Source organism: Symsagittifera roscoffensis, chromosome 4 (genome assembly GCF_963678635.1).
Source record: "Symsagittifera roscoffensis chromosome 4, txSymRosc1.1, whole genome shotgun sequence".
Lineage (NCBI taxonomy): Eukaryota > Metazoa > Xenacoelomorpha > Acoela > Convolutidae > Symsagittifera > Symsagittifera roscoffensis.
Window position 1 is genome coordinate 48,787,025 of NC_087065.1, and position 13,440 is coordinate 48,800,464.

The 13,440-nt window shown below is 36.9% G+C and overlaps 2 protein-coding genes across 2 annotated transcripts; both read right to left on the reverse strand.

Moving 5' to 3' along the window:
- Positions 1-1,309: 1,309 nt before the first annotated feature.
- Positions 1,310-6,716, reverse strand: LOC134844222 (small ribosomal subunit protein eS19A-like). Its single transcript, XM_063860804.1, has 2 exons — positions 6,460-6,716; positions 1,310-1,601 (listed from the first exon to the last, which is right to left on the reverse strand). The coding sequence occupies exons 1-2, from the start codon at positions 6,695-6,697 to the stop codon at positions 1,378-1,380; spliced, it is 462 nt and encodes a 153-aa protein (XP_063716874.1). The 5' UTR covers positions 6,698-6,716; the 3' UTR covers positions 1,310-1,377.
- A 633-nt stretch (positions 6,717-7,349) lies between these two features.
- Positions 7,350-12,263, reverse strand: LOC134843679 (liprin-alpha-1-like). The gene is made up of 2 exons (XM_063859889.1): positions 12,072-12,263; positions 7,350-11,859 (listed from the first exon to the last, which is right to left on the reverse strand). The coding sequence occupies exons 1-2, from the start codon at positions 12,226-12,228 to the stop codon at positions 8,450-8,452; spliced, it is 3,567 nt and encodes a 1,188-aa protein (XP_063715959.1). The 5' UTR covers positions 12,229-12,263; the 3' UTR covers positions 7,350-8,449.
- Between the last annotated feature and the right edge of the window lie 1,177 nt (positions 12,264-13,440).

The following is a 13,440-nucleotide window of genomic DNA, read 5'->3' on the forward strand; positions in this document are numbered from 1 at the left end:
ATTTTCGAGAAAAGTCAAAAAGTTTGAAAAAACGGTCACAAAATCGAAAATTTGACTTTTCTGAGGGTCATAACTTTTTGTGCGTAAAAATTTGGGCGTAATCACTAATGCAGGGGAGCTCCTCACAACCCGTCTGTTCGATTGAAACTAAAATCTCAAATTGTGGAGGGTAGTTTTTGAGAAAAGTCAAAAAGTTTGAAAAAACGGTTAAGAAAACAAAAAATTTTTGAGGGCCATAATTTTTTGTGTAAAAAAATTTGGGCGTAACCACGACCTGTTCTATCCTTTTAACACAAAATCTCTGATTTAGACGGATAGTTTTTGCGAAAATTCAAAAAATCCAAAAGTTTGAGTCAAAAACTCCCCCTCCACAACTTTTTCGAAGGCTGTAGAAATTGGGGTAAGGTAAAAAGAGACTAGGGGAGTATGCAGGCACACAGGAGAGTGAGCGGATTTACCATTGGTTTTAATCTTTTGAAAATTGGTGGAGTAGATTTTGAGAAAAAAAACGAAAGTTTTCGTAAGCATCTCAAAAAAAAACCCGATCCCAATAACATTTTCGCAATACCTGTTTTTATCAAACAGGAACAAAATATCAAAATATCTAATTGCTAATTCGATGCAGCAAACTCGACGCAGCAAATACTGCTGCTTTAAGTCGCAGCACTAAGTGCGACTTAGACGCAACAATATTGCGACTTAGGGTGGAAAAATGGGAAAGTTCGTACTATAACACATTGCTTCGCAAGTGTAATAAACGCAAGTTAACTGAAAAAAATACCCAGCATTTCAATTTTCGAATGTTTAAGAAAACAGATGGCCTTAAAACTCTTCAAATTTCTAGAAAAACTTATGCTAAACAAATATTTGATAAAATTAACCCAATTTGACAAAACTAGATCAATACGTAAGTCTTTCATTTCGCTGGGAAATCTGAAAACAAATTACCACTTTCGAAACTAGAAGTCGGTCACGTTTTTCATGCCCTCTACACTTTTGCTGCTCAATAGTTGAGTTTCCCTTCCTTTCAACAAAAGAAATGAACTGAACTTAGAAAAAAATCAGAAGTCAAACCGCGAAAGTAAATTTGAGCCTGAACAAAAATCATCATGACCTATGTAAGACTCTGGACCACGTTCATCGACTGTTAAAAAACTTTCCTGAAATAAAACGGCTCAGATAATGGTGACTTCGATCATCAATTTAAAAGTTACCGATTAGATAATCATTTGAATGACAGGATATCACTATGACGCTGATTTCAAACATATGCCTCTAATTCTGAAGGCTACTCATGTCAGTGAAAACATTTTTGAACTTGAAATTCAATTGAACTGACTCGGCAAATTAATGCGCCAATTACAATTCAAATATCAGTTACTGCTGCGGTGCCTTGTCAATCTGGACAGCCATTCGATCGAGAACTTTGCAGCCACTGCTAGTGATCTTTCTGCCTCCGTCCTCATGTTTCTCAACGTAACCAAGGGCTTCCAGTTGCTGCAGACCCCTTCTGATTACTCCTTGGCCACCGAGAACAGTGTGTTCCCTCGCTGATCCGTAGTTTTTTCGGCCACCATAAACTCGTCGGAAAGCTCCAACACCTAGAAAGAAAGAACTTGTTCTCCATAAAATCGTTTAAAAATACATCTTTTTAAAACTTAACAACTACATTTTCGGAAACGCGACTCGAAGCAGACAGGCAGAGGTATTAGTTCTGTATTTAACACTCTGGTCCACGTTCAAATCTTCCGCCTTAAACCGCTAAAGCGAGAGGATGTTGACTTGGTTCTTAGTTCGAATTTTCAACCAACCATAATGGAGTACTTTCACGCAGCACAGTACTTATAACCCATTAAATTGGATGGAGGATCTCAACTTGATATCTCTAGCAAAAACTAAGTTAAGTGGTTATCCAACAGTCTTGTTCATGATAAATTACGGGCAGGGAATTAAATGTATACCTTATCTGACACTAAGGCAACGCGGATTCTCTAGCCCTTACGATTCATAAAAAAGTACACTTGCCAACTCAAATCAGGCGAATGAACCATTTGTGAAAGAGTAAAATCACATACACATAGGTTTTTTTTCAAATAATTGCAATTAGAAAGAATCACAACATCAAGAGCAGGCGCTATTTGATGCTTACTTCTGAAAAAAAAAATCAAAGATAAAATGCAAACTAACAAACAAAAAAAACTCCGAAAATTGCAGCAAAATCTTCGAACCCAATTGCTTGTAATTAACCAGAATAAATTAACTGAATTTTTAATTATAGTAACAAAAATCCGATATCATAGGCAAATTCCGTGCGGTGGCAACTTAAGCCGACAAAAATGAGCAGACGAACAAAATTCTGACAAAGATTTTCAGTCACACAGAAATACTTCCAAACATCTGAAAAAAATATATATATTTCCGAAAATAGTCCTGGTCAGAATTTTTTCGTCAACCACCCAGGAGGGCCGGCCAGAATAAATATTTAAGTTGACAAGAGCTCGTATATCAAGCGCTCAATTAGTCATGACTTACTTGCAAGAGCTCACCTTACAAATTGTAGCACACGTGCGACTTAAACCAGCAATCATAAGATTGCTGGTTACCATCACTACCAGAGAGCCACAATGCCATCACGAATTTCTCTTTTCAGGCACGCGTATATCCTGTAGATCACTTGTGCGGATTAACGCCTTGGTTTTGATTTTTTTTTAATGAACTGACGTGCCCAATTTTGTTAAACTAGTTGTTAACCTGACAAAATGAGTCGGGATTCCGATTTGAAAACGCCCGCTTATCACAAGCTAATCCAGAGGTTAAATTGAAATAATAGAGGTCGATCCGTTTTAATCAAGTTGAAAACCAGAAACTATCAAAAGATTTCTTTACAAGTAGCATCATGGTGCCGAAATAAATTAAAACTAATATCAAAGTTTAAAAAACTCAAATCAGATTTTTGAAGGATCGAGCAAAACTTTTATTTCTTAGTTTCTTGAAACCTATGTCATTTTCTTCGTATGATTATTTAAGAACTTACAACATTTTATTCAATCATTTTCGATATGATAAGATAGTTGAGACAATCGCTGAATGTTTTAATTAAAGGAACTATCGCATGTGTTGTTTTGGCAACTTCAACGAATAGATAAACAAGAGCGTTTTCAGCATGCAGACTGTTGGAGAAGTGGTTTACAGGAAAAATCTTATTTTACGAATTGATTACGTTGCTAATAGGGAGCATGATAATTTTATGCGGAATTACTGGCATAAAACTAAAATTCCACGAAATTTTTTTGACTCAACAACCTGCACCAATGGTGCTTTAGAAGTTGCATTCAGAAAATTGGAAGAAAGCTAAGCCTTCAAAAAGAGTCCGTGCTATGGGAACTAAGCCGACTTAAATAAACAGACGGACGATAGTCCTAAAAGCAGAAAAAAGTATTTTGTATTAAAAAAACAGGCCGCGGTCGGATTCGAGCGACAATCCCTTGTCGTCCCAGATGTGTCGTCCCTAATCGTCTCAGAAATAAGCAGATGTGTTATTTCAGCGCTGGATAGTTGATTGCTTTTAAATTTAGCATAAAGCAAGTTGAAACATGGAGAACAAGCGGAAAAAATCCATAACTCTGTTGCAACACCTTTGCTTATCGCAAGGCTAAAAAATAACAAACAACTCAAAACAGAGAAGAAAATGATACACCTTTTGTTTGAAAAAATTTCGAGTTCAAGAAAAAAACTCATCACTTTGAAGCTCTTCGAATTTCAATAATTTTTATGTTAATCGCTTTTTGAACTAGCCCAATTGGAGGAAACTGGGTCAATAGGTTATTTATATATTCCACTGCGAAATCTGACTTAAAATCCTTGTATTGAAACTATAAATAAATCATGCTTTTTCGCTCCACTTGCACTTTTTTAATTAGAGATCGCAATTTCCCTTCCCTTTAGCACATGATATTAAATTGATTTAAAAAAAAAAGAAATTAGTCAAGTCGCAAAATCAAGCGCGTGATCAAACTTTGAGTTTTTCCTAAGAAACAAAAAACCACTCGACCTGAATAAGTGTCTTCACTTCGTTCATCGACACTCAAAAAAGTCATGCAATTTTGAATCAGGCCCACAACAGTGATTCTCTTAAGTTCTGAACACCTCGCATTAGTGAACAAATATCATTAACTTAATTTTCCAAAAAATTTGTTCCAAGTAAATACCGATATTGTGCAATTTTTTCAACAGATGAATGCTGTGACTGGAACATTTTGTACGACTTGCACAGCAGCCAGCTTGTCTTGTAATGGAATAGCTTTTCTTTAGTTTTTATTCATACAATATCACAGCCTCATTTATTTTTCAAACAATTCGAAACAAACATGCAGAACATGAGTTCATGTTTTCAGATAATACCATCAATGGGTTCTCAGCCAAGAATTATCATTTGTTGGAGTTTGACAACTATAACTATTGTTCGTATGCTAGTTCAAAAGCGCCCTCGATCAATCATTTTCATTGACATGACATCAAGTTGTGACATTTACAATCAAAATTTACAATGAGGAAGAATAGCCTTATGTGCAGATCATTATTAGCCAGCTACATAAAATGCAACCGTTTTCGAAGTCTTTGAAAAGATGCTCTCCCATCGGGTGTCGGATATTTACGGATTTACGGCAAATTTGAGAGGAAAACTACAAACGGAAACCGTTCACCATTTTGGCAAATGTGGACATCACGTTGTCAGCGGGTGATATCCTTTTACGATGGACTCATTTAAAATTCAGGAGCAAAATTTGATGAAATGATGCTCTATTTAGAAAACACTCGTTCAGAAACACAATCGACGGCTTTTAAAGAAAATCCTGAAACATTTATCGAGCGCCAACAGACAACAGAGCCGACAAAACTGGGGAAAATTCCCGTAGAATCGAAAACAACATTGTTGCAACGAAAAACTTTGAACCGTAAATTCTATTCTATGATTTTTTACTATTTTGTGCATTAAAAATGTTTCGCTTGAAACGACCCCAAATTCGATCACTAATTAAAGCCAAAATAATTTGGAAATAGTGAAGTTTTTGGCGAAAAAAAACGAAAATGTACGAAGTCAAAGTTAGTAAAACTACAAACAGAAGTAAAACATAGCCAACAAACAGTTGGAAAAGAGTCAATGAACGCAAAAAAATAGAAAAAAATGGCTTTGAAAAAAACTTCAACTTTGCATTTCAAAATAAAAAATAGATGGCCTACTAGCTCTTTGAATTTTAAGAAAACTTTATCATTAACACTTTTTTGATAAAGTTAAGAAAACAAGTTTTTGAGAAAACTGGATTAATGGGCAAAGTTTTTATTTCGCTGGAAAATTCGAAAATTAAATTCCAGTTTCAAAATTAGAAGTCAATAACGTTTTTCTCGTGACCTTTACACTTTCACTGTATGTTAAAAAAAATCATAGTAGCAACCTAAATAGGAGTCTGAACTACGTTCATCGACTCTTAATCAAAACACTGCCAGCAAAAGTATGTTAACTTCATGCAGCAAAAAAATAAGATGTGGCAACTAAACCGATACAAAATAAGGCCTTATTATTCAGTAATATTAGAAATGAAGTGGACAAAACTTTTTATAGATTACATAAAAACTTCATTTCTCAAAATAAGGCCTTAGCAGACAAATAAGGCCTTATTATTTACTTTCTTGGGAATATATAAAGAAACGCAAAGTCAAAAAAATTTAAAAAAAAATCCCACAAAAATGAATTTAAAAAATACAGAAGTCGGAAAAACTATTGGCGCTCAATTACTTGCGCAAAATCCGAACACGGTCTTTTTTGATCTAAGCAAAAAGTTGCCTTCACCATAGACCAATTCCGCGCTGCGACAACTAAAATGGCAAAAAAACAAGCAGACAATCAGAAGTCCGACAAAGCAGAAAACTTTCCATTTAAAAACAAAACAGTCCTTGGCCGGATTCGAACTACTGACATTTTTCTTTGTAAAAAGGTGCGTTTCCCAGATTTTGTTTTCATATGAACCAAGGTGTAAAACGATTCTGTTAAACTAGTGGTTAAACTGGAAAAACGTCTATATTCCGATTATACATTCCGCAAGCGTAAATATGTTGGTTTATTTTTTAAATAGCTAATATACAGTAAATTTAAACAAAGCTCCTCCATAAAATAAATTTTAGTCTTCCTTTAAACACTTGTCAGAAAAGGATCTGCGGAATTTGCGAAAACTGTTTTTTTCTGGTGCTCTGGCAAACTCAAAAAATCCAAATGGTCAAACAAAAAAATAGCGAAAATTTTTAATAATGTTCACCGTTTGATAAATCCTCAGCCAGCAAACCGCTTAGATACCAAGCATACAAACTTCCAGTCACATGCGCGCCCTAACATTTTCTGTAAAAAGTGTGAAACGGAATTGTTATAAACCTAAATTCGACAGTACATCTTTAAAACCAACTAACCAATCGTCTTTCTGTAGTACAGGTGTCTCAAAATTGAGGCCATTCGATGAAGAAACCAGTCAGGATTTCTAGGCGGCAATTCTTTTCCATGAGATGTTTTAGCAAAATCGTGATGGGCTGGGCTCTGAACTTTGCCTCCCTTCTTGAGGAACTGGGCAACGACCTTGACCAGTTGACCTTGGTCGACGTCACAGGCGAGGGTTGCGGTATTTCTCCCTTTGAAGCTGCTGCTGACCATATCGTCAAGTCTGAAACTTTTCAATGATGGATTTTTCAAGAAAAATGGAAATTCAAACACCTTTAACAAGACAATTTTCAAAGATTTCTGGATTCAAGAACAACTGATAGGACTATAACCGCAAAGCTTTTTGGCTTTCAATCAGTTTCATTGATAACTTTTTCGATGAAGCTAATTCAATTAGAGAAAACCTGACTCATAGGTAATTTTTAAAAACCTTTTTTTTTGATAGAGAAATCTTAAAATACCAATTTTTACTTAGTTGAAGAGCAGAATTTGAGCACGGACCCTTAAATGAATTTGAAAATCGAGCTTCACAAAAAAAAACGAAAATCAAACCACCCAAGCACAACACTGAACGCAAAATTTGAATGAACTAAAACATTATGAAAAGAACTTTTCTTTCGACTTGAAGTTATGCAGTCTGTATTTCCCTAAGCTAGTTGGTATCAATCTCTTGTGCGCTCAAAACAAAAAATAACAAAATTAACTATCTAGGAACTTATTTTTTAATATGTACCATTTGTTTCGGTCTGTGAGATTCGTTCGTAGAAAAACCTACAACTCTCGACCTGGTTTTGCAACTTTTTAAGGCCTGTTAGGAGTTTTCTTCGAGAAACTTGAACTAAGTCTTAGAGAAACTAAATAAAAAACATGGTCAAAAGACATCTTGTTTCGCACATTCATGGCTTGGATTGTTAAATTATTATATAAATTTGTACAAAACTTTTTATAGATTACATAAACACTTCATTTCTAATATTTGAATCTCCTACAAATTACAGATAAAATAGATGATTGCTCCTCTAATTTTTCGTCCAGTTGAGTTTTATTTTACAAGAGGAGACTTGATGTGATTTGATTCTGAGAGATAGTTCTAAATTAAATCTACAAAATCTGTCAAATATGCAGCGAATTTTAATTGAAGATTGCAATTGTAAGTGTACTCAAAAAGTAAATATACGCCGTCAAAACATGAAACTAAACTATCAAAACTGCAGATATAGACAATAGAAAGACCTGAAAAAGTCATTGCAATAAATTTGGGTAAATCAATTAAAATATTACGAATATCTATAGCGAAGAGCATATTCCGCAGCACATTGGATGAACGCACGGTAACCTAAAATTAAATAGGAAAACAGTTTAAGGACGTAGTTTGCAGCCGTAATAGTACGAGGTCAGTGAAAAATATTAACTCTGATCTGAAAACAAAAGAACTTAAGGGTCTTCATAATATTTCCTGGTGCTTTTCTTCAGTCAGTGAAAATTTGATAATATACGCAGTGTGATTCATGCATCTGTCGCAGAGCTGTGATTTTTAAAATTTCGAAATCGACCATCAAGAAAACAAAAATGGAATGTAAAGCCAAAACTTAGAAACTGAAATAGAATACCATTCAAGTAAAGCGTTTCCAACTGTCATGCATTTTTAAAAACTGCTTATAATCATTGTCTCATTTTATCTTTAAAAAGAAAAATCGAATCACAGACGGAAACAATTTAGCTCCACATATTTCAAAACAATGCAAATCACGTTCATTTATCTGCTAAATAAACAACTACTTTCAAAATAATTAACTTGGCTATTTTTGCAGCATCTGATAAAAAACTAAGCAAAACCTCAATTTTTTTAACAGCTTAAAGTTGGACGAAAATTTAGCACAATGGTTTCCGAAGGAAAAAGATTTTCCACAACAGTTTTGATCTGGAGGTCAGGTCACATGAAGCATTGACCAAAAAAATTAAAGTTTAATTCTCGTGCATAGAAGTGTTTATTGACAACTGCTGGTTTTCCCGTTGGCTATCCGGGTGGTTGAAGTGATGAATTCCTTGCTCCGCACATCTTAACAGCAATGAAAACTCCCTTTCGAGAACACTTCTGAAGCGGCTTGGATTTGAGGGCACTTTTAAGACATTGACCAGAGGCTGGATCGACCTTTGGAACTCGGGATCTAACATCAACACACCACCGTGCAAACCTGATTCTGATAAATTCGGCACAAAATCTTCTAACCCTACGCGACAAAGCCACTGCGCGATCATTCTGTTTGACCAGACCAGTAAATTGATTTCGTAATTGGAATTGATAGCATCTTTCTGGAGTCTTTCTAGTTCTTTTCTGTCATAGTTTAACTTATTCAGAACTTGGATGCCGAACGCTATAGAATTTCGGTGGAAACTTTCCACGACTTTAAGTTGGCGCTGGAAATCTTTTTTGGTCAAATGAGACAACATCCTCGCGTCAACAAGACACTCCATAAATGCAGTTCTGTACTGTGGAAGCCCTATCAAGGGCAGCCATTCGTTCACAATCCACTCGTGGTTCATGTCGCCAAAAATCAACGGATTCGCTATTCTTGCCTTTCGGTCAGATGAACTGGAGGTATATTCCACTATCTCTTGAATAGCCAGTCTCAATTTCAATCGGTGTAGGTAGTTGGAGATTCCAATTTCCCGTTGAATCTCGGTGTCGGATAAAGCTGACATGATTGCACCACTTTTAACATTGGCTCTACACGCAGCAACGTACCATGCAGGCATTCCGACCCACAATTCTAACCATGCAACGACCACGGGTCCCGTCCATTGCGCAAACGGAATCTGATCATCTATTGCACCATGTAGTAAGTCCAGTTTTTTGTGTCGACTCCTGTCAAAATCCTGGCCGCCATTCATTCCATTCGAGTTTTTACTGTTGTATGGGTGTCCTGAGAGAGACTCTTGTGAACCGATCTCACTTTCACTTCCTCCCCCGTCGCTGAAGTAATCCCCCAGTCCATCTTTTCTGTATTTCTCCTTCCTGCCGAAGAACTTGCCGAGGGATCCTTTAAAGCTTCCTTGCTTTTTCTTCAGACCCGGGTTCGTTCCCATGCCTGACATAGTGTTATACTTGTTCATTGCAGGATTTCCTGAACGGTGAGGTAGCGTGTACATTCCATCTCCGTGTTGATGGTGGTGCTGGAATTCTTGTGGGTACATATCGGAGATTGGTCCGTTCTGTCCATTATACAAAACATGCTGACTGCCATGCGGACTATCAGGTGGCTTTTCTACACCTTTCATTGTCCAATCCGATCGCCTCTCGTTGTACTGATGATTTCTGAACCTAGAAGGCAGCGTCATGTGGTTCGGCCGACTTGGGTTGTTATGATTAAAACCCCAAACAGGCGATATATCAGTTGTGTTTGCCGGACTGATATTATCCAAGTCATCTAGACTTCCGCAATCCATCTTACTCACCAGTTCTTCTGTTCTCATTTCAGTGTTCTGTTTTTCCTCTTCGATTAATTTCATTTCCTTGTCGATAGCATCCAGTTGGTCTTGCAACACACGGCAAAGACTCAATGTTTCTTCATCGGTAACCACTGCTTGATTAGCTGATGACGTAGCAAACATCATGTCGTTTGCATTCGCAGGCGGCAGACTTCCTGGAGGCGAATAAAAAGCTTCTGAAGTAACGATTTTATCTTGGGGCATAAACATACTAGGGTCACAGTCACTGATTTGCGGCATCATACTCCCCTGGGTGAACGCTTGTTTGACATCTGCCAGTATTTGCGCTTGCTGTAACTTGTCCCACTCTTGCTCGTTTAGAGTCAGCACACGGTCTGGACTCTCTTTAATTGTCATTCGCCCCTTATTAGTCCGCAAGAGAGGTGCAGAATTGTCTCCCATATTTTCATGCTCATTTTCAGTTTCTTTGAAATTTTGGAGACCACTGACGTCCAAACTGTAGCGCAGTTTGTTCTCAAGACTTTTACTTTCAATTTTAGAACTCTCTAGTTCTTGACGAAGTATTCGAATAGTTTCCATTTGCTTGGACTTTTCGTCGTACTGTTCGTCCAGGATCTTTTTCATATTTTCCAATTCTGTTTGCAATACATTTCGTTCGTGTAAAACTACCATTCTCTCCTTTAAGTGTAACTGCAACCTTTCGTTTGACTCTGCCAATAACTTATCCACAGTTGACGTTAACCGTTGGTTATGTTCTTCGTTCATCTTCTCACGCTGCCTCGCTCGTTCCAACTCCCGTTTGCTTTCTTCCATCTGATCTGTCATTTGCTGAAGCTGCTCTTCAATGGTTCCTTTCTTCAGTTGAATTTGATTCAACGCTTGAGTCTTCTGAACCAATTCAGCTTGCACTTCAGGCAAGGTTTCAACTCTTTCGTACATTTGTGACATGCTCGCTTCACTTTGTTTCAAATCTTCTTGTAATTTTTCTACCTTCTCTTCTAGCAAATGAATGGTGTCATTTCTGTTTTGTAGTTCTTCTGTTAATTTGTCAACCTGGTCGTGAATCTGAGTGTTTTCTCTCTGAGCGTTCAAATATCTCTTTTCCAGAGTATCGATTCTTTTTTCCATATCTTCCTTCTGAGCAATTGACTCATGGTAGTCTCGATAGTACTTCGTTTTTTCTTCCATCGCTTGTTTTTGTTCTCGTTGACTGTTGTTCAACTGTTCAGTTATTTGAGCCAACATTCCAGACGACTCGGCCAGTTTCTCTTTGGTTTCGACAAGTTCATTGTCTTGACTTTCTAATGCACTTTGCAATTTCTTTACCATGTCTTGGTCTTTTGGATCAACTGGGCCGTTTATAATTGGGGTTATTTTGGTTTGTTCGAGAGCTATTCTGAGCTCTTCTTTTTCACGACGCAATTTCGCGCATTCATCGTCAAGTTGTTGACATTTTTCAAATGAACTTTTAAGTTTTTCGCGCATTTTTTCATCAAGTGCTTTGTGATGCTCAAATAAACTTTTGAGAGCTTTGAGAACCTCAACTTCACTGGAAACTCCTCCCGAGTTCATTGTCTGTCGCTTCACAACAGTCATGCGTAAAGATCGTTCATGACGTGAAACAAGACACTCCAGGTGTTCTAGTAAAAGTCGAGTATTATTTCGTTCAGCCTTTAGCTCTGCGATCTCTTCTTCCTGTTCAATCACTTTCTTTTGCATGTCATTGAGGTTCTTAGATAGAATAGAGACATCGGGATTCTGCGTTAGTTCCATTTGATTTTTCAAATTATCGTTATCTTTCATTGCATCCTCCCAGTGAACTTTATACATTTCACATTGGTCTTGAGTTGCTTTTAGGTGTTCAACTAGTTTGTCTCTTTCATCGAGCATTGTCATCATCATGTCTTCCAGGCTGGCTTTATCGCCTAAAAACAACGTTACAATCAAACTTTCAAAAGAAAAATTGATTAACAACTACTTCCCAAAATGATGCAAAAATGCATTGTCGAATAACTAGATCGAAGAAACTTTCATATCCCTCATCGATAGTTATTGTGATGCAAGGCAATATCTCTGCTCGAGCTAAAATTCGCTCGAATTAGGAACATAACTTATTCTTATATAAGAGGCAAACTACCTGCAATAGCCATTGGATCTTCGCATATGGTTGGCATAATATCACAGGTCATAGTTTCGGACGGAGATACACTAATACAGTCATCGGGTGCCTCCTCGACCTCTCCGCCTTCGGTACCCGACATTGCTTGTCCTGTGTTATGTTCTGAATCACCCATTTTAATGAATTTGAAGCTAATTACATTTTAAAATTCTATCTGAAAACAAAATTTTTACTAATCGCAAGCGAAACGATTATCGATATTGACAGCTAAGCTATATCACTTGATATCATGATCCAATTCTGTGTTTCAGCTAGCAAAAACTATCGACAACGCCATTTAACTTCTTGACATTATACTTTATATTCGGAATCAAATTGAAAACGGAGATACAGTTATAACCAACTGCTGACGAACTTATAATACAACAAGGATAGCCGGTTACTGTGCAAGTAGCACAGAATGTTCCGACCACAGTCTTGTAAAAATACAAAAAAGTTTTTTCAAATTAGTGTCGTTTGTTTTAGGAGCGGTGTGATAAAAAGCTGAACTAAAAACTCGAGCAAAACTATATTTTTACGTTTAAATTCAGCTATTATAAGCCATTAAAAAGCTATTGTAAGCCTGCTTGCTCGCTTTATTCGGTTGACTTTAAACCAGATTTTCTCGAAACTGGGAAAATTAGTTTGAAATTTTTTAACGTCGTTCGAAATCACGACCGTAAGGTGTGACATTCGACCAGAATGTGAAAAATGCAATCTCTGCAGAATTCGAATTTTTAGCAGCGAGCCTTCCGGATTGGTGATTAAGAACTAAGAACGTTATTGGAACGATTGGCCAAACGGTGAGGGCTAGAATATTCTGGTATTTTAAAATTTTAAAAATTCGAATTATGACGTCATATTTCTGAGAAACGTAAGAAACGGCCATTTTGGCTAAAACGAGAAAGAAAAACACAACAACATTAGTTGCGCGGACGATAAGTACGAAAATTGTGAGAAAAAACAATAGCAGATTGCAGGAATAGCAGTGAACACTCCGAGTTGCAACTAATGTGTCGCTACAATAGTTGCAAGGCCGTTGCAGACAACGGTGAAGGGTGGAGGACAGCCTTCCGGAATAAAAAGAAGTCAAAATTAGCGAGCTTGATTCAGTGGATTCAAGAATCCGGAAGGGTTTCGGGACTGAAACTTTTAGCCTGTTATATAGACTTTTAGCTTCTTGTCATGTCCTGATTTGAATTTAATTAACATCTAGATTCATTTTGATAAGGATGAGAAGCTAGGAGTTGGGCGAAAGTGTTGTGCCAGTCGGTCATGTTCGGAAGTTTGACCTTGAGAGAAGCAAAAAACACTTGATATTGGAGTGAAATTTAATTTTTCAAAATTT